Consider the following 26312-nt stretch of genomic DNA (forward strand, 5'->3'; position numbering starts at 1 on the left):
ACTGGTGGAATGCAGACTGTACAAGAGATTACAGGCGGAGGAAGGCAGCATGGAAAAAGCTTATTCATAACCAATGCCCGAATAACTGGAGTGATTATAAATTTATTGCAGCCACCTTTAAACGCACAGTTTCTCGCGCGAAGGAAAAATATGACTCAGAACACTTCGATTATCTTTTAAAGGCGGGAACCGACGTGCATTATTCGGTTTTCTACGGTCTAGGGAACAGCTCATGTCCTCTCATAATTTTCAGTCATTAGTTATGTCAACGGAAGAAGCTATCCAGGTGGTTGAATTAATTGCCACAGGCCTGCAAAAGCGGTTCTCGTCTTTACTACTTTTGCGCCCAACGTTGTTTGCACCAGTCATGCCAAATGATAATGCCTCACAAGTAAATCTATCAGAGCTTTCACAAGTTGTTCAGAGATTGCCAGCTGCTGCTCCTGGTCCTGATAGTGTTACTACAAAGATGCTCAAGATTCTCTTTGAAGAGTCTCCCAACTCCTTATTGCACCGAATAAACTACTCTCTCAAACACGCTTGGATACCTTCTGAGTGAAAGCTGTCCAAGGTGATCCCTTTACTTAAAAATCAGGGTGGAGACTATGAATTGGATAATATTAGGTCAATTTCTTTAACATCAAACGTGATAAAGTTGATAGAAAGGGTGTTACTAATTCGGGTGTCAGCCATTGTGGACCACAAAACTATACTCAGCCCGTGCCAACTCGGTTTCCGGCCACAGTGTTCGATATGGAATGTACATGCTGATCTTGAGAGCAGAATTCTCCTTGCTCGTCGTCAACACCTGGTCGCGGCTTTGGTTACGTTAGACGTCGCCAAAGCTTACGACAGTGTAGAACACTCCATCCTGATACATAGGCTGCAGTCTTTTCAATTTCCAGATTATATAGTTGCATGGATATCTGCATTTCTTTATAACAGGGAATTCTTTTGCGTCCATAATGGTGTTCATTCAGAGAGGTACAGACAAATGCGAGGTGTACCGGAAGGAGCTGTTCTTTCTCCCGTGCTCTTTAATATTCTGTTGAGCTCAATTCCTCTCCATCGCCATGTACGCACTTACGTCTATGTGGACGACATTGCGTATTTTGCGGCTGCGCCGGATATAAATTCCCTGCATGGTCTATTGCAGTCATATTTGAGCGCACTTGAGCACTGGATGAGCAGCTTACACCTGAAGTTAAATGTTAGCAAGTGCGCCATCCTTGTTTTCCCTCTACAGAATCCTGTAGTGGTCTCTCTCACTTGCCAGTTACAACCAATACCGCAGGTTCAATCCCTAAAATACCTATAGGGTCATTTATGACGAGAAACTAACCTGGTGACCCCACATTGACCATGTCGCGATGAAAGGGGCCCGTTTCATCTAGCACAGCAATAAATTCGAGACAAGCTTAAAACATCGCTGTGCAACCTACCAGTGTCATTGGAAAGCCTCGTTGGGACAATGTTTCGTGAGGGACCAGCAGTTCCCTCTGGTTCATAGAGGACTCTTGTTTTATGACGCAGTTGTCAGAGCCGCAGTCCTGATTACAAAGCACATACAAACGTAATTATCGTGAATATGACCCAGCGTGCATATTATGTCGCCAGAAGAACCACCCCCAGTACCTTGTAGGATAGCGCATTTAGTCTTTTGCCAGTGCGGTCACCGCCAACGTGTATGACGTCAGCCCATCCGTCTTTACGAGCTCGCCGCGAGCGAACCGACAGCTGTGCTTTCTGCGCGACCTCTGTCAGTTGCACGCTACGGGCGAGATGTGTCGTTATAGAAATACCGGGCAAGCTGGACGCCAGTAGCGCATCCCACTATTAAACCTACTCGCGCAATGAAGAGGCAGACACACAAAGAAAGCGTGAGAGGTTGGAAACATGAGGAAAGTTCCACGTAAGGAAGAGTCACGGAAGCATTTAAAAATATGTAATTAATCCTGCGTTCACAACACGAACGCCTGTCCACACTAGGCGAGAGCATCTGCAGCAGTCCAGACGTGCGATCTACATGACGTCTTCTCCGGCGTCCCAGACAGGCGATGCGGGCGGTGCTTCAGGTTTTCGCCCTCCGCTAGCCATGCCGTTGTGAGCCGTCCTAGGGGTCCTAACCTTGTCGTCACTTGCGGGGAAAGGAGAAAGTTGGAAAATTACTGTTCATTGAGTTAGCACTCTAGCACGTATAAATATATGATATGCGCGAGCCATGAGCTGCTGTTCCTTTAGTTCACTGCAGTCGAAAAGCTGAAAGCCTAGAAATCGACATGGGCATGTTCGCAGCAATCCGTGCCCATGTTAGATGCCTAATGCATGCAAAGGATTCGGCCATTGGTGTTCGCTTTCCGCAGCTCTCCGGATTTCTGATGTGATGGAGTTTTTGAGAAAACTGTCTACCCTTTTCTTGTTTCTTGTCTCATGCGTCCCACTTCCTTTGTTTATGAGAGCACGCTTTATGGAAACTCTTTTGCCACATTGTATCGGCCTTATCCGAGGATCTCTTGCGCGGTCTTGCAATGTAACGGGGGCAGCAACTACCGTACATTGTGAAGGCTGGAAGGCGACCGTAAAGCAATACCTGCCTCAGGGGCGTCATTAACATCGTTATGTCTTTCAAAGTTTGTAGCCGGGTTTGGGCCTCGCCCTGGCTGTGAGTCCCGTAAGGGTCGATCACTGAGATTAGAGGGCGCGACTTTGTAAAATAAAGCTCGACTGTAAGCGAGTAAACAAGCTAAATATATTCAAACTCATTTGCGCTTGTGAACTCCCCGTTTCTCGAGTTGCATAATGCGTACTACAAGCTCTCACGAGCACAGTCGGCTGACAAAGCATGTGTCGTCAAAAAAACGAGGTGAAAACACAACAACAAAGTACAAACTTCAAAAAACACGAGGAGAGGGGAAGCCTCAGTTTTCATCCTGACCGCAGCTTCTCAAGAATGAATACGGCATCTTCACGCCCGTCCCAAGCTCACTTCCCACCCACAAAGACAAGCCCCCTTGTCGACACGTTTTATGGCAGGCTGATACTTCCCCTATACATTAACTTTGTTCAGGTTCGTGCTCCCAGAACCATCTTACTTTCTCACCACTACCACCATCGCTGAACGACTGACAACAGTGGTGACGCAGAGTGCATGTGCGTTTTCAAAGGGATCTGTCGTTGAACAGAGGAGGCAGCAGCAGTGAGGATAGGGCGAGTGGCGCCAGAAGTGAACCACATTTTTAATTGGTTCGCCGTAGCAGTAGGAAACAGAAGAGAAAAGAGCGATAAATGGATGACAATATACAGCTCCGAAAACGTCGCACAGTTTAAAAACAGGGAGCCGGCGTCTGCGCTACAATGAGCGGGTATATATCCTTGGCTAAAACTCCCCTGTATAGGCAAGAGAAACGAGAGCTTGTACAATTTTCATTGATCATACAGTCCGCAGAAGTTGGTTTTCTTAACAACTTGCAGCTAGTTGCGCAAAATAGAATGAATCCCCAGTGTAGCAAATTCGTGACATATCGATTTCTCTAACTGCCGCGGCACAAATTTTTGAATCTGTGTTTTCAATGTAGCTGCACGCATAAAGTTTTCTTTGGTTACTTCCTAATGTGACACTTAAAGGGCCAAAGAACTCTATGGGCTACTCAGGGCAACAATAGAAATTCATAGCAGAGCACTTAGGGAATGCATGGAGGCAAATACTTCTCTGAAGAATATCACGAATCAAAAATCAAAGCGAATACTGCCGTTTATCCTTATAGTTCGGGTCAGCACACGGAATCAGCCATATTGAAAAAAAAAGTATAGTGCTTATCTGTGAATCAAGAAAAGTGCATTTCCATCTTACCCGATGGTGACGGGGCTAAGGTTCCTCCGGTTCAGCTGGTGCTGTTGAAGTCCGAAGGACCCACTACTGTCGCTGTCGGTAGTCTGCGCAGCTGGGAACGATTGAACGGAATCCTCTGTTGCAGTCGACTCTGAGTCACTGGCCTGAACGGGCTGCTTAATGGAACATGTAGTATTAGGCAAAGGGATCAACTTATATACATAAGCTGTGAAAGCACATGTCTTATGGGGTCATGACAATGATAGAAGTTTACATGACTTCTACCAAATTGCTTTCTCGCGGTGATAAAAGCAGTTGCCGCTGCTATGCTCGCCGTTGATGATGCACCACTCGCTATTGCTTCGAGCTCTGTCGCCATTGGTAGAGAGCGCTAAACTGCCTCACGAGCCAGCAAATGGTTAAGGATGAACACATCTGTTCGCAGTGATCTTGAGTATATCTGGGTATATGACGGGCGAGCTATCACTGCGCATGGCTGGCAACACTGTAGAAGACGAGCATGCGAACACACAGTACTGAACACTTGGTTGACGGTGCGGTTATTGGTGCTAACTTTTGCTGCATGCACAGAAACACCGCAGTGTTTTGCTAAAAGCTCGCCTAAATTTCCGTGCGTTAGACGTATTATTCTCCCCATTGTATTTTCAGAGATTTGATCGTCAGCACAAAATACACAACTGGTATACAAAAGAAAGAAAATTTACAGGACGGTCACAACCTGTAGCGCGAATTTCAGCGACAGCTCCGACGGCACGCGGTGCTGAATGTTCGCTCCTACATCGTTTTCTCTCAATGTAGGCAGCACGCAGTATCTGCAACAAATGTTTCTGGGACGCGTATTCTCGAAAAAAAAACATTATTGTAACTCTGACGGTATATCAAATCGCGTGCTATTTTATTACTAGTGTACAGGGCATGGACGTGCCCTCATAACTTGATACATTTCATGCGACTGGATTGCCTCACTGTGCCTATATTTTCTCCCCGAACTCGCTGGCATTCGCCTCATCAGTGGATGAGAAGTGGACAATTTTGGTGTTGTTCCATCTGCGCAGTCCACAGCGTTTTGCTTCGGATTGAGCTACGCCTACAGCTTAATACTGGGGTATACGTCGTCCCGTCCCGATATTCGCGGCCCGCACAGCTGGGTTTTCGGGCCTAGGGTGTTACACCTCCGCTTCAGCCATCCGGCGAACTGAATCTTTTCGGGTAGGCATTTACGTTGTCTATATCGAGCGCGCTGCATGGCTGTGCATCTCGTAGGTCTATGTTATCTGAACCGGAGTAATGCAAACGCAGATTCTTTTTCTGCGGCTTGTTTCCAGGCATATTCACCCACACCAAACGCTCCTCCAAAAGATGATGCGAACGTCAGCGCCCGCTGGTTGCCCGAAGTGCAGTTAAACGCTGATGGTGTCTCAGAACTCGCGCTTCTGGCTTACCCGATGCGACTCAAGCACGGGCATCTGCACTTCGCAGTGCAAGGAGCCGTGTTGCCTTGCCACTGTCACCGCGCGCCTTCATATCCCTTTCTCCTCTCGTTTCCTCGCTTTGCGGACAAAAGAGTACGGATGCTGCGATCTCGGAGACGAGGCGCTAACAGCGGTCGTTGTGAAACTTCAAATGAACCGTTTACTGCCTGCTTTCCACTGCGGAGGCGGCAGACAGAAATTGAAAAAAAAAATAATTGGGCGATCAATACTTAGATCGATCGGAAATGCGTTAGCACTAGCATTATCTATTCCAACTACTTTGAACCATATAGACACGCACGACACCCCTCCCCCCATTCCTCCATTCCTCCCCCCCCCCCCCCCCCCCCCCAACGGACAAGACACGACAAATCCTTTGTGCTGCACAAATACTAATGCTTTGTGTATTTGTGTATTGTTCAAGAGTTCGCAAGTTTTGTTCTTTCTCCACCTGTTTTGTAGCCGGTTGTCTTTTGCCAACGTTAGCACCATTGTCGTGAGGTTAATGTCCTATCGAGGGACACGTGTACAGTGCATACTTCGCCGTCGGATGGTGGACAGTGTCGGCGACTGGCGCCGACTCTTCGGGTATGAACTGGTTCTCGGAGGGGGCGGTGCTCTGTGCCGCTTCGCCTTCGTCCTTAGGCGCCGGCGCGGAACCCTGGCCTTCTTGCGGTCCGCTCTCCGGGAAATGTGTCCGTATCCGGCATCCCTCCTTCGGAGCACAGTCGCCGTCTGGCGGGCTGCGCAGTGAACAACTTATGTTATGGTGTCCATTTGTTGCATCGCCTTGCACTTACACCCCTAAACATCGTTCGTCATCCAAGATTTGAAGTGTTACCCGTTTTTGTAAGCACCGTGTTGTGAACCGTGACAGAATCGAATTTACTGAGAAAGCGCGAGCAAAGCCGAAGCTAGAGTGGCAACGTGTTCAGCACGCCCAAGAAGAATTCGTGAACTTGACTTTCGTCTCGTTGTTTATCGTTATTCGTGGCTGGCCGACTCGTGGACACTTTATGCAAAACGAGCTGTTTGCATGAATACGACTCAAACTCTCTGCCGCCGTTTCTCGCCAATGGGACTTGCAGCAGAATTCTGCAACTGAATATAAAACATTCAGCTGCGCTGGCTTTGGCCACAGTGTTGCTGAAAAAGCACTTTGAATCCTTGGAGGACTTCAATATGGCGCCCACGTTAATGTCCGCTATATACCGTGGATTTCTTACCGAAAATGAATTCAAGGAATTTTATGTAATCTACTATAAGTCGGATACAACTTAAGAACGAAGCGGCAGATGCCCCTCAAAAATGCCCTCCAGCTATTGGTGCCAACCGATTGCCATGACGTCGCGGTTAACCCTATTTCACGGAGGCACCTACCAGACACCTGCGATGTCGCCCCGCTAGGGGATTAGCCGTGACATCATGTCAATGAGTAGAAGCCATTGGCTGGAGGGCCTCCTTTTAGGATTGATTGCCACCTTGTTTTTTAGCTGTCTCAGACTGTATCAACGGCACGCTTCTATATCGTGCTACGCAGGTATCATCAATAACCCCAAATCGTTGAACGAGGCATATACGTTTCCGTGCGAAAGCTGCCACATTCGCAGGTAGTGCGGTACGCAGCCTGTACCGCCAACGTTCGAAAGGACGAAGGATGCGCGCACATGGCGTACCTGTGCTGGGCGCTATGATTGCGACTCCGCGTTCCACCGAGGCCGGTTCTCTCTGAACCGCGTCGGACACCAGGTCGAGGCTATCGGCCATCTTGTTCGCATTAGCTATGGAGAAGAAAGGTATTGGCTGCTGTCAGCTCTGACGAAAGGCTGCTAAAATTTCCACTCCTTCACCGCTGCTGCCACGACAATCAGGGGTGGAGGGGATGCTTTTCGAGACAAGCTACAAAATTTTTTGTGTTCAAATTCGAAGCCTAGTAATTAAACGGTAGGTTACCTCATTTGACTCTTGTTGTCCACTATTGTCCATATCTGCCATATGATCGTCGCAGTGGGTCTTATTTATCTAAGAAATTGGACGAACAGCTTTCATAAACTTTGTCTTATTTCATGCTTATTTCTTGACTTTAAATGCACCAAAAAAAAAAAAACGGGACGGAACACGAAGCGAGACGACAGGACGAAGCGCTTCGTACTGAGAAATGAGCCAAAACGAACTTGCACAACACCAGTCTCGCTTATTTCGCGGTAGCCCGAGTTTTATTTAAAAAGAAGACCCACCAACAAAATGTGGAATGCGAAATATACGTTTCTGATACCGCACAGAGAGTAAGACATTCCCTTTCTTATTACGTCATGATTGCCCATTGCCTTCGCGTTTTCGTGTCATTACGGTCGAGTACCACTGGAGCGAACGGCGCTAGCTTCGATCTTGCGCAGCAAGGGGGACCACGTGGCCCACCTTGCCGCGGGAGAAGACGGTGCTGGAAAGAATTTCTCCATTTTTAAAGACACAGGCCACGCTACTCTATTTTTCTGTGTTAGCGAGTTACTGTGTTGCATAATGTGATCATGTGTCATCGTGGCAACAGCGGCACTTTATTAACATTTACATAACGGTGGTTGTTAGTTGCTCAATGCCGGACGTACGCGACGGAGCTAAGTGCATGCTCGGATTTAGATCCGTAATGAGCGGGAGCTGAGAGAATTATGGCTACTTACGCTAATAATAGAAAAATTGCGATTATAATGGGCAAAAATGCGAGTTTGTACTGTCTTCTCTGCAGCAAGCACAACAGAGAGCAAGATTACGTTGATGAAGTTGTCGCTCAACTTCTTAGTACGTAGCAGCTGACGCCGAAGGTCCTGGCTGAAATACAACTCCATAGTTTAAGTATTTAACGACTGGTCTGTCTTGTTCAAGACGTGGTATCGTCACAGCTAGCCTCCTGCCCTACTATGAAATATTTCGAGGAAGTAGTCGAACGGCATCGCATTCGCCGGCACAACCCGAAACCAACTGGTCCGCGTTTGATTATTACTGCATCGGTATGACTTGGCGTTCTGCAGAGCTCCGCACCTTGAACTTCGAAATACCCTTTTGGGTGAGATTTAGTGGTTTGATGACCGCTAATATCTGAATATTGGTGTAGCCGCTTCAGTGTTTTCCCTAACGGCTGCTGCACACAAGCTGAATGACGGCTGTGAAATGGTGCTCGCTGCATCGTTTCAGCGGCGGATAAAGCTCTCTGTGTTATTCTGCTAGAGCTCGTTCACTCGGTGGGGTGATTTTAAAAGTCGATTTAATGATTCGGATGGACTGTAAACTTGACCGCAAAACCATATATACTCGAAACCTAAACGGCCCGATACGCATTGAAAAACGCATTGCAAACAAGAAGGGCGGTACATGTGGTCCCCTGCCATCTCCGCGCGGGCGCTGCCGAGGGATGGCGCCATGGTATGTCTTCGAGCCCAATGTTGGCCCTGCTATAGCGTCGTTTGCTACGCCAGTTTGCTTCCGATCAACAAGTGCAGTGGAGGAAGGGTGCATCGATAGTTATCAAAGCTGGCAATGGCAAGGGCTGTGGAAGCTCGCCCGACTACCTCTGTTCTATAAACTGCGCAAAAGACAGGACACACAAAGCGAAGCGCACAGGACGAGCGCAGACTATTCGTTTATTGCGCCAGTGCCTCCGTCCCTCTTCGACAACAAAGCGCATGCGCGCGAAGCACACACTTCCGCAAACGAACAATCCCCTGGTTATGCCGAGAAATTACAGTTCCTTCCTGTACAAGTGGGTGGAACCCTTACTTACATATATGTCGGGGCCGAATCTCGCTATCTGGAAGGCTTTAAGAATGTCGCGTTCCTTTCTTTCCCTTACACCAACGGAATTTTTTTTTCTCTCGAAAAGCGGCGTGCAAGCATCGCCGTCATGCCTGCAGAACTTACAACGATTAGGTAGATGTCCACGTGCGGAGTATAAGGTGTTGGCATGCTCAAGTAACCGTTTGGTAATGCAGCGGCCAGTCTACTTTTCTATATCTCAGCGGAGTCTGATAGATGACGTTCGTTCTGCAAGGCACTACCTTGTTTCGGTGGTAGGTGCCACACTCAACCTTCTTTTGTTTTGGTTTGGTCTATGGGGGTTCAACGTCCCAAAGCGACTCAGGCTATAAGAGACGCCGTAGTGAAGGGCTCCGGGAATTTCGACCACCTGGGGTTCTTAACGTGCACAGACATCGCACAGTACACGGGCCTCTAGAATTTCGACTGCATCGAAATTCGACCGCCGCGGCCGGGATCGAACCCGCGTCTTTCGGGCCAGCAGCCGAGCGCCATAACCACTCAGCCACCGCGGCGGCTCAACCTTCTTTTGTATATTTTTCTTGGTTAGGGAGCACAGACGGGAAGCTAGCAGGGCGCAGAAAGAAGAACCCCAGCACCGAATTTTCCTCCAACCCTTTTCAGGCCATGTGATAATTGTGAACATGATCACTAATCAAGAAAGATAAACAAAAGAAGGTTGAGTGTGGCACCAACCACTGAAACAGGTTTGTCGGAATCTATCAGATTCCGCTCAGCTACGGCAAGGTGTATGTATGTCGGCCAGACAGGCCGCTGCGTTAACGCTGTTACTTGAGCATGCCGTACTCCGCACGTGGACACCATTTACATAATCGTTGTAAGTTCTGCAGGCATGACGGCGATGCTTGCACGCCACTTTTCGATAAAACTAAGATTATCGGCGCTGCGGGGGAAAGGAACCCGAAATTCTTAAAGCCTTCCAGATAGCGAGATTCGGCATCGACAAATACATAAGTGAGCCTTCTATCCATTTGTACAGGAAGGAATTTATCGGCATGACCAGGGGATTGTGCGCTTATGGCAGTGGGTGTTCGGTGCGCGCGTGGTTTTCTTGTTGACGGAAGGAGGCGCTGGCGCAATAATCCAATAGTTAGTCTGCGCTCGTCCTGTGTGCTTCTTCTCTTCTTGTGTTCCTTCCTTTGGGCAGTTTTATGTTTATAGAATTCCATAGCAACTAGCACCCCCCTCCCCTCACTATCGCACTGTTCTTATCACAATATGCCGACGCTTATTTCACCGAGGCCCAGAATAAGTTGCAACCAGTCACAAGTAGTCATCACAAGGCTTCTTACATGTTGCCGAGAGTGTTGCCACGACTGCCACGGTGAAAACGACAGCGGAAAGCACACCCACGGACGCCAAAAAAGATGTGTTCCACTGGACGTCAAGGAGCCGCCGAAAGATGAAGCCAGTATTTCTCCTGCATCGGAACGACGGCCTCTACCTTGAGACTCAGCACAGCAGCAAGGAGAAGTTTTGCTCAGTAAACTGTGTAGTGGGTATCATGGGTTTAAGTGGACGACACACTACTGCTCGAATCCCCAGCGGTGCACAATAATGGGCAATGAAATGGCGTGACTGCAGTTGCGGCGTTTTTTGTTCCAATGTTGGAGGTGAATGAATTGGTGGGTTGAATAAATTAGTGGACTTGCATCGTTCGTCTTCAGAAAGTTCCTGATCGCTTTCCCTTCTTCTTATGCTGACTGCTAAACAATCTTAGTGAGCTCAAAAAGGGCATATTTGTTCGTCAGCGTGGCTGAAGTGAAAAGAGAACATTTTGTAGATACCATTTTGCTTTGCAGGAACATGCCGCGCGCCTTCTTTTCATGACTTAGGACAAGTGGCTCGTCAACATGTGCGCCACATAGCTTTTTGAAAGACGTTTTCATTGCAAACACTTTGGTGCGCCTATATATGCATCGAGTGATTTGTTAAAGACTATTTCATGTACATAGCGTAGTCGGGCAGTAAGGATCAGTTACCATCTCGCGGCGCGGCAAAGAACCTCAGGAAGTCGAATTTGTATGAACGCATTTGTATTTCGTGTCATAGCTGTAGAGTCGTCAGGTCGAACGCAAATGAATTCTGACGTCACGAACAGGTCGGCCTTGCGCCGAAATGGTATATGAGAGCTTCGCTTCCGTATTTCTCCATAACAGTCCAAATCTGTCACCTAAGGACAAATAGTACGTATGTTCGGACGAGAAAAATGATTGAAAAAAATCAGTATAATGGGCAATGATGCTGACAAAAAGCAGACTATCTCCTCGTATACAGCAGGTCTAAGCACGAAACGCCTTGCAGAATCGGCGTATCACTTTCTAGGATCGGTCATAAGTGGTGCCAGCCGCACTCGTTGAATATTCAGGGCCTCGGCTTGGCCCTTCGCTACAGGACATTCCGACGCATTCGCCCGCTTCTGTTCTTCGAACTGGGAAGCGCGCTTGGTTTCTATGGCTGCTTTCATGAAAACACCACACGACTCCGTTTTGTCGTCCGTCGGCGCACAGTATGCTGAGCGCACCGACCCAATCTTGCTGCGAGAGTTGAATTGAGATCTACTCTATGTGCACTCAAGTACACTCGCTGGGGAATTGAGACGAACACCGAGGCACTTGTCCATACCTGACGGATTCTACTTCCCACGACATCGAGTGCATATCGGCGCCGAAGGAATATCGACAGTATTTTCTTTCTTGGGGAAATACCGAAGGTGTTGTATGAGTGTTCTCACGCGCTGAATTCCACTTTAGGCATTTATAAGTTCACACGACGTTTAAAAAGGCATGCACAACGTACTCGTAGAGCAGTTCGTCGGTGGGGGTGCTGTTTTCAGCAGCTGCCTCAGTCTGGGTACTGCGCGACCACAGGTCACCGTCCCATTCAGTCGAGCCGTTGTCCAGCGATGAAGCAGGTCTTGAAAACAAAGGCTCCCTGCATCAGACACGGTCATTAGTGTTACAAGAATAATAACCGTGGAAGTGCATGCAATTCGCCATGCCTTAGTTTTAACCAGCGAAAAAAAAAAACCTAGTTCGCCAGAACAGCGGCCTTTTCGTTTTGATTTTCCACCATGAGGTTACAAACGCAGAAAGCAAAGTCGACGACGGGAGAAGTACACACAACGGGAGCTGACTTTCAACATCCCCGTCTTTTCTTTCTTTTTTTTGCTTGTTGGGCAGTTAATCTCGTGCGAAAAAAAAAAACTCACTGAACAGTTACGAGTGTGTAACGCGAATGTTTGAGCGTTGGATGTGGTGTGACACCGATGTATTTTTCACAGGCTTTTTGTTTTCTTTCAAGACAGACAGCGACAGGTCGACAGGCACAGGACTGCAATGATACTATTCAGTGCATTTCCGTGGGTTTCAAACCAACTACCTCCAGCAGCCAGGCGGACGCCCAAGTCACTAGGCAACCCGTTGCCTCCAACCCGTTCTCTTTTTCCCTCTCCCATTTCTCCCTTCGAGAGTGAGGAGGGGTATTTGCTTCTTTCTACTTTGCTACCTGCCAACCGAGGCAGGTGGAAAGTGGCAGGTGACGCTGCGGACGCCCAAGACAACGGCGCGAAACTTAGGTGCGAGCTAATAAGAGATTGCGCTCTAAAACGTTGCCATCTGAAGTGCAACGCAGTCAGTGTAGAAAGGAACTACAGTATTGCGAAAGTTAGGCTATTTTCAGAGTATATTAATTCGAAGTCTCCTGAACGCTAAACGTGTAAACGTGAGCTTTGAGTAGACACAGAAAGGAACGGGCTCGATTAGTGGCGCTTGAAGGTGCACGATGAACTGGTTGAAATGTCTTGGGCTACTTGGTCCCGCATATTATCCGCATTACAGCGTTAAAAAAAACAGTTCTAGTAAAGCTGAGGCTCTTCTTCTGCGCCCCGCTTCCTCGACGTACAAGTCAATTTGGTGTAAGACGTGTAGTAAACAGCCAAACGGCGGACGGATGAATGATACACGGAGGAACAGAGGAACTGTGCTACAGCTTTCAGCTGCCAAACTTGTTCAACACTTAATTCTCAGCTACTGAAGCTGGCACAATAAGTAACACTTGAGCATAATGCTCGCTCTTCACGACTTCCAGGAAGCCGAGGCCCGCTTACTTCGCTGCGCGAAGCCCGACTAAAAACTGCGTAACACCTTGCAACACGCTCTTATATAACAGGTCCGAAATTTCTAGAAGCAGGCGGCAGCGCTGAGAAAGGGAGGAGGCGTCTCCGCACGGTTAAGCTGCGTCTCTCTCTTCCGTCTTCTAGATAGTGCTCGAATCATCTCGAACCTTGTGTTTGGCCCGCGGCTTCGCATCGGGTGCCGGGAGAGGAGGACCTGGGCCCTGCGCTGGGACGTGCATGCGGGAGCGCGCGCCGTCAAGTGTTTTTCCAGAAATTTCTTTTCCTATTTCTTCGTCTGGCACGCCGCAATAGCCCTGGGTTAGCCACAATGGCCTCACAGGTGGTAATGAAGGACAAGAGCACATTGGGCACAATTATGACATGACCGTATTTTTGGCAAAAAAAGCAACAGCGACAAGTGCGCCCTACCGTGCGACGGCCATAAAGTGAGCAGCTGTTCTGAGGAATGGCAGGGATCGAATCTGTAAGACGATCGACGCGCCTCTGTCCCTACTTTGTAATTGTCACTGAGAAAACATATTACAGAGTAGAAGGCATGGTTCTGACCAAAAGGAATGTGTGTGCAATGTGAAAGAATGTGCGCCAGGGTGTGGCACGTTTGGCTTGGTCGTTAATAAATTCATTCAGTGCGCGCCCATCTTTGTACAGCGCCGGAGTGACATGCCGCAAATAATAAAAAGCGATATTAGACTGCAGCTGCTGGGTCTGAGAAGAACTTTTGGTTTATTGGGGTTTAACGTTCCAAAGTGACTCAGGCTACGAGGGACGCCGTAGTGAAGGGCTCCGGAAATTTCGACCACCTGGGGTTCTTTAACGTGCACTGACATCGCACAGTACACGGACCTCTAGAATTTTGCCTCCATCGAAATTCGACCGCCGCAGGCGGGATTGAACCCGCGACTTCCGGGTCAGCAGCCGAGCGCCATAACCACTGAGCCACCGCGGCGGCTTGAAAAGAACTGCTCGTGCTCATCAGGCTGATGGGTTCATGCGGCGGTGCTTGGAATAAAACTGTAGCAACTACCGCCATACAATGTTTTGCTGCTCAGTTCACTTCTATACGCCCTTAGCAATGCTGATGCTCACTGTGTCACAGAACGGAATGATGACCAGGCCCCCTGACCTCACGGTAGACCATTCGTTGCGTATATTGCACTGTCTTGATATGACAGAGGAGGACTTATGAAAACAGCGATATAAACCCTGTGGCATAGATGAACACACTTGCTTGAGGATGTGCTACTGTTTTAGAACCATAAAGGCGATGGCTTTTAATCCTCGGTACTCCACTTGGTGAGCCGATTTCCACTAATAGTCGTTACACTTTCTGTTTCCTCCAAAACAAATTTAGCCTGCTTTTTAGTTTTGAGCCAGTGGCTGGTTTACCAGAGCAAAAATTGCAAATTGCGGAGTTTAACGTCTCTAAGCGACACATGGCGTACTAGGGACACCGTTGTGGAAGCCTCCGGATTAATTTAGACCTCCTGGTGCTCTTGAACATCCGATGACATCGCTCAGCACACGGGCGCCAATGCGAGACGATACTCGGTGGGATTCCCTTTTTATGTCGTGGAAACGCGGCAGTGCGAAAGCGGACTGTCTTAAGATGGCAACTGAATCTGCGCAAAAAGAAAAAGAAATAGGACACTTTGGAAAATCTAAAATGTGTTCGGTGAAAGCCGCCGTTTACACATTCGTTCATTGATCTTCCGCCGTTTGGTGCTGGGGGAATCCGCCTTCCTGAGCTTGTCCGAACCGCTTGGTGCGGAATCACTGGGCCGCTTGGGAGCCATCCGACTCATTCACTCGATTGCAACGACACGTGTGGTGAAGGAGTGTCGTCGCAGCGCCGTCGAAGGAGCGCGTACTCGATCCGCCTGTCGGTGCAAGTGACGTCACTGCTGCTACGCGCAGCTGCGCATGCGCTTCGGCGCCGCCACCTCTCACCGAGGGGCGAGGAGGGTGTGCGCCGGTGTGGGGGAGGGTCACAGGTGGCACTGTTAGTCTTTGGAAGTAACGGACGGACGATCACCGTATGAGCCATTAGAGGCTTTCGCCTTAAAATAAAAAGTGGTGTGAAAGACGGCGCGATGAGCCAGACAGGACGCAGGTGCTGCCCTTGTCTCGTCCATGTTGCGATATTTTCGAGCTATGCGAACACGCAACTGTACCAGTTGCTTCGTCGTAGAACATCAATGTCTTACCTCTGTGGGCTGCCAGCTTCGCTACCACGTCGGCTGAGCGGTGGTGTACATGCTATAGAGGAGCGCATGAGATCGCACAGCGACGTGTACTCGAAGCAGACCGACGGCGAGCTGGGCGGAGTATTCGGGGACAGCAGGGCCGGCGGGTAAGATGCCCGGAGCAGCGACCTGGAACTAGGCGGCCCGCTCATGGCGTCGGGTGTGGCACAAGAATGTAATGAGGAGTACCCGCTCTGGCGAAGATTCCGAGCACGTCTTCCACTTCATTTCTTAGTGCTCCCTGCGCGCGTGTTTCGGGAGTGGCCGTAGGAAAGAAAATAGAAAACGAAGGTGGCGGCTTTGCGACAACTCTAAGAATACTGTTCTGTTAGATTTGTTGAAAACAGCTTGAGAGGAAAACTGTGAAGGAAAGTTTCTGGGCATACAAGTTGTGACATTCCATAAATATGTGGTGACAGCCTAATTGTTACCTTGTACAAGGAAATGGCATCCCTTCAGTGCGAGAAGAGGACGAAAAATTTAGACAGAAAGGAACCTAGTTATTCTACAGAACGAAGGACGACGAAATAACATGCAGTGCTGTTTGAAGGCTAGGCGTCGAAACAGCTCTCATAATATGGGCTCCTGGACACCAACGGGTACGGAGCAACGAGCTTGTCCACAACCTCGCCCGTGAATTACTACTCCGGGCACCATTGCAGACTGATCATGACAACGTTGTGTCCTTCTGCACCTTTACTGAAATCTTACGGAAGTTCAGGCTAGAAAGACCAGAATTTCCCAAATCCTCGAAATAATTAAGCAAGGACGAAGAGAGAACATTAAAAATGATACAAACGAACAAATTTGACACCCCCAAATCACTACACACCTGGTGCCCAGAACTTTGCAGGCAAGAATATCGGCACTGTAGAGAAATTGTCGAGATCTACCTCATGCTATGGGCCTGCCAGAAAAACTAGTATCTCCCGTCCCTTCCCCAACCTCTAACCAATGGGAGGCCGCCCTGCTCAATGTAGGCCTTGAAGGCCAGAAATGGCTCGTAAACAGGGCTGCTGTAGCAGCTTCGGTCAGTGGAATCGCAAAACAGGGACGCTAACCACGGGGTTCATACTCAATTTGGTCGCTAAACATTTTAAGCAACAATAGCCTAGTTCGCCATAAGTCATAAGTTCAGCCCCCGACTTGCTCAGCGCTGACTATTGCGCTAATAATAAATTTATTTACTCTTCGGTAAATGTTACGATTATCGTCTTTTTAGCGTCCGCATTTGTTTGGCACAGGCATTGAAATGTCCACTTCGCCGTACAGAGCTATTGTCATGAATAGAGGAGAGCAGCTTTCTCTCCACTTCAGCCTTATCATTCATTTCTTTGTCCATTCCTCTTTTTTAATCTCTCAAACCTCGAATCTCGCGGACCTTATTCAAGTGGCTGCTAAACTGCAGAAAATTTACGCTGCTTAAAATATTCCAAGACCACCTTTTTATGAATTATCTGATGATCACCTGTTTCCAGGCATTGATTATAGCGCGTGCGAGCAACTGCCGTTTTCATACGAATAAAAGCTAGCGCCCTTGGCAAGCGTTGAAAATGGGCACCGTCCTCGCATAAACTCGGCGCGTTTAGTTGAGCTGAATAACATATGCAGATCAATTCTGAACGAGAGGGTTGCATTGTAGGTATGCAGTAGGAATTATTCATCTCCAGCTTTAGAGGCTTCCCCGAAGAAGGTTTAGAGAACATGGATAGTGCGCACGTTCTCTTAGCCACCATGTATTTCCCTATTCTTCTTTTCTCGAAGGAAAAACCTCTGGAGACAGGATGCACTCACGCCAAACCACTGTTCCTAGCCCGGCGCACATCACTCCACGACGTCAGACATTACTATGAACCGTGAGTATAGGTCAGCGAGCCATTCAGGCACGCCACGCGGTTAAAGCCAAGCCGAACCGCAGGACGACCCACATTGGCCTGCCCGAAGCTCACGTTGGTTAGGCGTATCATCTGCAGTTATGGGGGAAGGTTCCGCCACTCGCTTTGGTCAAGTTTTCCGCTCACCATGGACACCTTGGTGGATTTGCTCCAAGTCTTCACTCTGTCAGGAGATGACGATCGCGACGACGTTCACAGATTTAGCCAGCCTAGCTGTTATCAGCCCTGCAACCCTCGGCCCTTCCATCCTTCAATCCGCTGGTCTGTCCGAACAAGAACGTGCGGACGCCTGTATAAAGTTACGGACTAAACACAACCTCGCCGTTAATACTTAACTAGCTAGCAGCTCAGGTCATCGGCCCAATATTGCAACAGAATGGTCACATCCTGGTCCTTTGTAGGGCCAACTTTGCGAATACAGTTCCAATGTTGGGCCAATTACTTGTGCTGCTTGGGACCGCCTGGAAACTTATTGCCGTGATTGAACTCACTCTCATTTGGGACGCACTCAGAGCTCATACCTGAGCACTATTGGACGGTGAGCCCATTGCCTTCACTCTCGATTAGACTACTGATGAACTACACATACAATACCACCCAATCCTCAATTTTGTCCTGTTAGGTGGCTCACATTCCATTCTCATCAGCTTAGAAGGCCCTAAACTCCCGCGTGAAGCAATTTTTTTCTTTGGTGGTCGCCCGCATTTACCCTCCTGGCGTCAAGTGGAGGCACTGCTTACACTGCCTCAGACCACATCACCGCACCGATATCTGCCCCACCCGAAACGAATTTGTGCGCTGCAGTGCTAGTCGAGCAAAGTTTCCTGCTTACCAAAGCCCCGCGGGCACAAGTCACAACTTCAAGGTCCACTGTCAAAACTGTCACGGCAAGCATCCCGCCATAACGACTCGTCATGTGCGTGACTGCCGTCGCTATGCAGAACACGCGAAAAACCCCTCGAGGAGAAGACTGTCCTGGCACACAAAGACCGCCTCCGATACCATGCAAAGCACCCACGGCTGTAACGGTCACAGGTGAATGTCCCAGGCTTCTCTACACCCATTCTTAGACTGCCAACCTTTCAATTTGAGACATAACATTGCAGTCATCATCTTCTCAGGTACATTCCATGCCGCAGAACATGCAAGCATAATCACAATCACGTTTTTCAAATTCTCTACCTCAGCTGATAAAATAACTCCTACAATTCCTGCTCTAACGACCCCTAGACCAAAGCTTCTCTGTTCTCTTCTGAACCCTTTACTCCGCTGCATTTCCATTTTAAACGTGCCTCGTAAGAACAACATAAATGCCTTTCATAAAAAGAGTCCATGGTAGAGAGAGGTTAGTTAGATGGTTCTTGATAATCACAAAGTGCACAAGGGAGGGGAAAACCTCAGGGTGCTGCGAAACTGCACCTTCGAAACTGTAATGAAGAAATACGCCAGCTCACCACAAAAGAATCCGGGGTGTAGGGAGGGCGGAGATAGGGAACGTGGACTTGAGAGGCTGTGTGTCCGCGTATGGGAAGCTGGGGCAAGTATGTACATGTTGAGTTGACCTGAGAAAACTAAGGGAAATCAGTTGAGCAGCACCTTGACATTTTGGTTTGCACATGGTAACCCATGATGTCAAGAAGTACCGCACAACAAGACCTCGAGCACTGCTGTCGCAAAGCTCGAAGTGCGCGCAAGCTCGCACGTGCACACGCACAAGCATGCACTAGACCACGTCACAGCTATCTCGGACGAGGTTCGTGCTAGGAAGGCCGCGCAGCAGTGAGAATAAAGGATTAGGTCCCTGCTAAGGTGGCTGCACACCGCTCCAGTGGAAAATCTCGCCATCCTCGTAAATATGTTCCTTATATCAAAAGAATTGACTTCACACCATCTGAGGAAGCTCCCGAAGCTCATGCGCCGTCTGACTGGGTGGCAGTAAGCAAATGTCCTTCAGTCATCCCGGCAGCTGGACTAGGTTCTGAGGCTAGGCCTATGGCCACCGGTGACGCGCTGGCAGAGGTGACTTCGCCGGCGTCGGTCACGACGGCTTCAGCAACACCTCTTTTGACAATTGAGCCTGGCTCCTGGTTCCTGCTCCCGGTCCATCAGCGGTAGCGCACATCCCGCCTTCTCCAAAAGCACCTCAACCGTGAGCGATCTGCCCTCTGGGCGGAACTTAGCGATGGCTGTCCAGCCTCCACTGCTGGATGGTGCTTCAACTGTGCAGCGTGAGGAGGAGAGCTCTCCAGTTGACCTGTCTTCAGCACCTCCATCCGTGCCACCAGCTCCCCGCAGTTCTTAAAAGCGCCCATCAAGGGACACTGCACAGGATTCGTCTTCTGCCAACTGCAGCTCACAAGGCAAGCGTTCCTGCCCAGCGTATGCCAACCAGGTGGCTGTCCCGACATCGGGATAGGTATCGTATAAGGAGGAGGAGGAAAGGCAGGAAGGTTAACCAGACGAATAGCCGGTTTGCTACCCTGCACGGGGGGAAAGGTGTGAGGGGAGAAAAATCAAGTGGTCATTAAAGCTCTGGCAGCCAAAAGCCTGACAGACATTTCGAACCGGATTCTTTAGGCGAACCGGGACGAGTGTCTTGGGACCAAAGGGTTTCGTGACTTCACGTATAGAACGAGATCTAATACCATCGCTGTGCGGCTCCCGACTTTGGCTGCTGTCGAGCGACTGCAAACGCTCAAGTGCATATCGATTACGAGCGAGATCTCGATGCTGGTCCAGGTGTACCTAGTAGAAGGTTCGGGCCTACAACGCTGTGTTATTTACAACGTCGACGTTGCCGAATACCAGACGACCCTCCAGCGTGAGTTGTACTGTCCAACCCACTGTGTCATCCAAGCGCGGTATATGGGAAAGGGGCGCTCGTGCATCGTCACACTACAAGGCCCACCAACTCTTCCAGAACGACTTTACTACTATGGCTGTATTCTGCGGCCTCGCCCTTACAAACAGAGTGCCGTTTATTGGTATAGCTGTTTCAGACCTGGCCACATGCGCCGATCGCGCCCTTTTACAACGCAAGATGAGGCTCGGCCCCAAGGCACACCGTCTTACAGGTGCGGGCTTTGCAAGACTGACGACCACGAGGTCACCTCTCCAACTTGTCCAACAAAACAGGAAGCAACTGAGAAGGTTCGGCGTGGGATCCGTAAGCAAGTGCCTCCGAATGAAAACAGAGCCCCGATACAGATATCCAACAAATTTGCGGCTCTCCAGTGGGATGAAGGCGACTGGCCGGAGCTTTCTGAGCCCATTCCACCTGCAGCCCCTTTCCAACAGCCGTACAGTGGTAAAGTGCGCAAGGATCGCCGTCGCCTTCAAGCTACACAAAAGCACAGCATACTGGAACCTCTGCGCGAGGACATGGCAGCAGTTGACGACCAAATTGCACGCCTTCTAGCCGAGGTCTCAAAGGTGCGCCAACGCCGTGAACTGATTGCTCGCCGTAGACAACCAGCGGAATCCCACTTTACGCCAATCAACGCTGCAGCGCCTTCGACTACGTCCATCCGTCATGCGTTTTTCGCAGACTCTACCGGGTCTTCTGATACACTGCAGGATAACTCAACAACATCCCTCCTCCGATTTATGGTAAACCAGTTATCTAACCTGACATCTGTTCTATTACAACGCTTGGAAGCTTAATCGAAAATGGCGAGTACAAGTTGTTGTGGTGTGCTCCAATGGAACTGCAGAGGCCTCTCCACAAAGCTGGGAGAGCTCAAATCTCGACTTCGCATCAACAAGCTCCAGGTGTGGGCCCTGCTACTGCAGGATACCAATGCCTTGCCATCCATTCCGGGCTTTAATGGATACACGTCTCCTTCAATGAACGACCGTCGTGTGCACACTGCTGCCACTCCGGGAAAGACGGCGCGGTGTACGTTGATGCGCGTTTTCCTCAAGTTCGCCTCTCTCTAGAAAACTGGTGCCCCTCATATCAAGAGGTAGTCGCAGTAGCTGCGAAGCTTCCCAAGGCAACTATGGTGGTCGTGTCATACTATGTAAGACAGGCTGGTGGAGCTCCCTCCCGCATTAATCTGGAGTGGTTATTAACTCTGCGACGACAGCACCCAGGGTGGCCTATTTTAGTCGGTGGTGACTTTAACGCCCCTCATCCGGACTAGGGGTACCCCACTTCAAGCCCCCGTGGTAGGCGTGTGCGGGGCGCATTCGCGGATGCGCTGTTTGTTTTATTCAGCCATCCAGATTCAGCAACGCGGACTGTGCGCCATGCTCGCAGTCCAACATATGCTCCGGACCTTACGCGGTGGTCAGGACCCGGGACTCCTTCGTGGCACCTGGAGCCAGACCGCTGGGATAGTGACCACCGGGGTAGTGACCACCGAAAAACGAAACGCGTGCCCCAAAAATTCATTTCAAGATAAAAATGCGCGAGGTCACATCCTTTCATTCTACAATTAAGCAAACGTTGGAGGCCGTCCTACGCTTGTTTAGGATGCACTTCGTCCAAAAATTCGCAGGTAAACCCAAGAATGAAATCTGAAGCATCATATCAAGCTCAGATATGTAGTGCAGTTCGGAAATCAACGGCTCACGCAGGTATACGCACTCCTAAGTTATGCATGGAGCACCGCAGACGCGCCGCAGCTATCGAGTGGCGCCGGGTCACTGCTCTTTTCCGCGCGAATGTGCCTGAACTACATGCGGCTCTCCGGTTGCACGGAAGCGTTGCTGTCAATGACCCCTATCCAAGCTTCTATCCCAGAATCGAGGGGAATCAAACCCGCGACCACCTTTTGTCGCTGCGCCAGCTGTTTCCTCGACAGGCTCCAGCAGCGCTAACAAGCGCAGCTTCCCAATCGAAGTGGCGTTCATTTACGATCTAGTTATATGGGGCGATCGCGCCCGGAGACTACCAGCTGAATCTCCGATCCACGCGGATGCCAAAGGGCAGTCTGAATGCGACACGCGAAGAAAACATGCTTGCGAAGCAGTTCGTCTGGTATACGTACACCTCAATCATGGCGGCGGCGGCCCTTACAAAAATGGTCTATAGCAAGCCTATAGACTGCTTATATACTCTATTGCCTTCCTATTGATATTCCGTTTTGTCTATTCATTGTCTATAGACTGTCTATTGACGAAAGTCAACTGAAAGTGTATGGCCATAAATCTATAGATTCTTTATAGACTATCTAGAAGATTTGTAATGCCTATACTCTGTTCTCTAGGATTTGTCTATAGAGAGTCTATAGACTTTATAGACAGAAGTTTGTGGACAGCCTATAGACTGTGCAAGGAAATGTTTGTAAGGGGGCAGCGCACCGCTGCGCCGCGGCGCGGCTGTGCGCCAGTGCATACCACTTACACTGTGCGACATGGGCTGTTCTGGCTTGTTTTCACCATAATAAAAAAACTCACTGCAGAAAGTGATGTGGCCATGCTTTCAGTAATGGCTGCTCTGGTTAGGCTTTTAATCGACGCCAACACCTATATCGGTGAAATCTGGAACCTACAAAGTTTTTGGTGAAAGATTTTGGCTTTTCCTTTTTGTTGTCTATCCATGCGGAATTGATGCGCCATGCATTTACAGTTGTCCGCGATAAACGTCGGCTCACTTTCCCAGATATAGCACGTTTTGTGTGAGTGGATTGTCAGACGTTAGAACTGGTGGAGCCACTTTGAAGTCGCTCACCAGGGGCAACTCGACGTAGGCACCGGCATGCTGACGCAAGGATTCGCTTGCTCAGGACGAGGATGGTGAGCATGATAACAACAATAGCTTACTGGGAGTTTGTTAGTTATATTCTGGGCCGCACGTCACGTAAGATTAGTCTGTCGATGTTATCTACTGCAAGAGAGGGTTATGTCGTTGTTGTAGAGCTGTCATGCGCCGTAGAAGTACGCTTCAAATCAGTGCACCATAAAGCACATTTCGTGAAGTGGACTATAAATTATAAACAGGTCTTCCTCAGTCACATTTATAAATAAGTTTGAAAAAGTGCTTACTGAAAGTGCTGTATTAAACTCGCAGCAATATTGCAGGCACTTTCTAAAGCGTGCCCTCATCCTCTTTACGACCAGTGTCGGGAATTCGCGACGTGCCAAATGTGCGCCACGAACTAATTTCATACCAGGCTAGAAACAAATTTTTGCGTAATTTGTGCCCAGTAGCCACCGCCTTCTAATGAATATGTCTGGCGCCATTGTGTGGCATCTAAACTGCGAGCCAGTGTTCTGCGGAGTGCTCGAAAGGCGCATTGCGCATTCCACTAAGCGACGTCTGGCCTCGGCTACTAGATTCTAAAGATAGTATTATTCCTCTAGAAGTGCAGCCCTGGAGATTGACTTTCAAGCCAGGAGGCCTGAGCACTTTACCCCAAGCTCGCTATGGCTGCTGTCTAAATTCGCAGTTTACTCGTTGCGGAACATCGACGAATGCGGCCTGTACAACGGCAAACCAGTGTTGGATGCCTTATCGATTGCCATTTTGTGAGATTTGTAGCCGGACGAAAACGACAGAGACTAACTACTGCGTAACAAACTATGTCACTTCCAAGCGCTTAGAACGCGTGTGTTGTCACGCCTGTTTTTCAATATATTTCTCATTCACCGACTTCCGGGCGCTGCCCTACAAGCCTTTATGGCTTGGGCAGACCAGTCTTAAAGTTTGTATATATGTTTCTTGAAAAATAAAGGTGTTTATTATTATTATTATTATTATTATTATTATTAATATTAATATTATTATTATTATTATTATTATTATTATTTTAGAGAATAACTTTAATTCTGAATCCTCGCAAAATCGCGACACTTAGTCCTTTTCGTCTTCTTTACAGGTTTGTCACATTTTTGCTTGGGTCGCTCTTTTTTATGGGCCTGCTCATTATATTGGTCCTCTAGCCTCTGTTCAACGAAAGATAATGAAACTCATTGTTTAGGTGAATTTTCGCATTTCTCGTTATGCATAATGCGTACCAGAAGCTGTTGCGAATCCAGTCGGCTAAAGACACGTGTTTCTTCGCAAAAGAGAGAGGATAATGAGGCACAAAGCACAAACTTATATTAGGGTTGGGGAGGGTGAAGCCTCCGCGAGCGGAGACTTAACCCCGTGCCGTTACGTTCCTCTGTGGTTTAACGTGGTAAATTTAAAACGAGGTCCACATAAATCAGTTTATGGCGAAGTATACAACAAATCCAATAATTCCCGCACGACAACAACTTCGATTTGTATAACTAAATCACTATTTTCTATTCGTGACCTGTGCACACCGATTGTTAATTTACCTACATCATCCTGGAAACTCAATCATTTTCACAGATGTGCTGGGTTTGAGTTGAGCTTCTGTACGTTGTACATGACGTCTCACAGTTCATGGAGTTACTGCTGAACCTGACAACAGGGTCAAATCTTCGCAAATGGCGATAACAGTCAGTCTAGAGTTTTTTTTTTTTTAAGCTCGCGCGAACAATTTCTTTCTCGACAACTTGGTTAGTTGTTCTGGCGCGTCTCCTGCGAAGATCGAAAAACCAAATCTCCTTACGGTGGCGTACACTGCGCTGCTCTGAAATAAATTGAAAGCTGATAGTGTTTCATCCCATAGTTGTGGCCACGCACAGTTGCCAATTTCAACTGTCTAGTTTTTTTTATAAGCCTAATTATAATTGTCATGATGACATGACCCATGGTACAGCTGTGGAACGGGGGGTCCACTCTTCGGACTCATCTACTATCTGTCTTGATGACATGCCGCGATACAGCAGTGGTGCGGCGAGGTTCTATAACCTCAACTTACTGTCTTGATGGCATTATGTTAGCCCCACACTCCGCCCAGTGCTTATAAAAATATGCAGCAATGCATGCAACCGCGGAATACTTTCTCCTGAAAGTGACAGCAAGTTGATGATAATTTAGAACACAGAGAAAATAAGCGCAATGAGAAGCGGCCATGAAAAAACAAAAATGAAAAACGAACTGAAGGCAAACAGTTACGCCTGACGAAAGAAAAGGGCACTATTCCTTCATACCTTTTTTCACTACTGTATATGCCATTTAGCTTCTTTCTTAAAATGCCATTGTTCATAGTACATAGGATGTTAAATATTAGCCCATTTAAACTTTCCTATGCACTGCTGTCCGGTCCATTGCTGGAGTCTTGACCTCTTCAAACTGTTCTTAGAGCTTTCTTGCAGAACATCCATCAACATTGCATGCAAATAAACTTTAAATTGAATTGAATCGAATCCTCTATTCTCTTAATATATCAATGAGTAGGGGTCGCCCGTTTAGCCAGTAAATTAAGGCAAGGGCTTTAAAATGTCCAATTTCTTTCTTCGATCACTGAAAATTACTGCAGTTTCTGCGATATACCTGAGCGCTATGAACAAAACCGGTCAATTTCTTAAGCTCCTTCCACCATAATTATGGCGGAATGGCGCATTGGGCCGTGTGCAATAAAACCCATAAATTGCTCAACGCGGGAAGGATGTTCATTTAAATGCGCGCGGCATTCGCCTTGGTTGGCTCTGCATGTTATCAGGCTGAAATAATACTTGATTTCCAATCGCTGCCATCTAAAGAAAAATCTTGTTCCGATCTCTGGGCCTCGGTCCCACCTGTGAAACTGGCACGTCACTAGCGTGATATGCCGCACGAATCCGTGCAAGCAAGGGCGCCATTGGCACATTGCGAGATACCTAACACGTATCCGGTCAACCAAGTACAACAGAAAAGACTGTCGCAAAAATGGTGCGCGTTGAATTCACGAGGAGACAGGGAAGCACTTTTAAAGCTGTAATTTGTCCTGCGCTGAAAAGCCGAACGGAAGCCCACACTGAGGCTTGGTGTTCGCCGCTGCTGCAGGACGTCCCAGCTAGGTGTCTTCTCCTCCGACGTCCATC

At 48.6% G+C, this 26312-nt stretch overlaps 1 protein-coding gene across 1 annotated transcript; it reads right to left on the reverse strand.

Annotated features, from left to right (window-relative positions):
* Positions 1–1965: 1965 nt before the first annotated feature.
* LOC144115229 (uncharacterized) lies at positions 1966–15683 on the reverse strand. The gene is made up of 7 exons (XM_077649511.1): positions 15493–15683; positions 11950–12084; positions 10443–10570; positions 6999–7103; positions 5862–6065; positions 3851–3941; positions 1966–2137 (listed from the first exon to the last, which is right to left on the reverse strand). The coding sequence occupies exons 1-7, from the start codon at positions 15681–15683 to the stop codon at positions 2023–2025; spliced, it is 969 nt and encodes a 322-aa protein (XP_077505637.1). The 3' UTR covers positions 1966–2022.
* Between the last annotated feature and the right edge of the window lie 10629 nt (positions 15684–26312).

This window comes from Amblyomma americanum, chromosome 1 (assembly GCF_052857255.1).
Source record: "Amblyomma americanum isolate KBUSLIRL-KWMA chromosome 1, ASM5285725v1, whole genome shotgun sequence".
Taxonomy (NCBI): domain Eukaryota; kingdom Metazoa; phylum Arthropoda; class Arachnida; order Ixodida; family Ixodidae; genus Amblyomma; species Amblyomma americanum.

Coding starts and splice junctions, on each gene's coding strand:
- LOC144115229 (XM_077649511.1), bottom strand. CDS start 15,683: ATGAGCGGGCCGCCTAGTTCCAGGTCGCTGCTCCGGGCATCTTACCCG. Junction 12,085..15,492: donor GAAGCTGGCAGCCCACAGAG/GTAAGACATTGA, acceptor TGTCTGATGCAG/GGAGCCTTTGTTTTCAAGAC. Junction 6,066..6,998: donor AATCATAGCGCCCAGCACAG/GTACGCCATGTG, acceptor TTCACTGCGCAG/CCCGCCAGACGGCGACTGTG.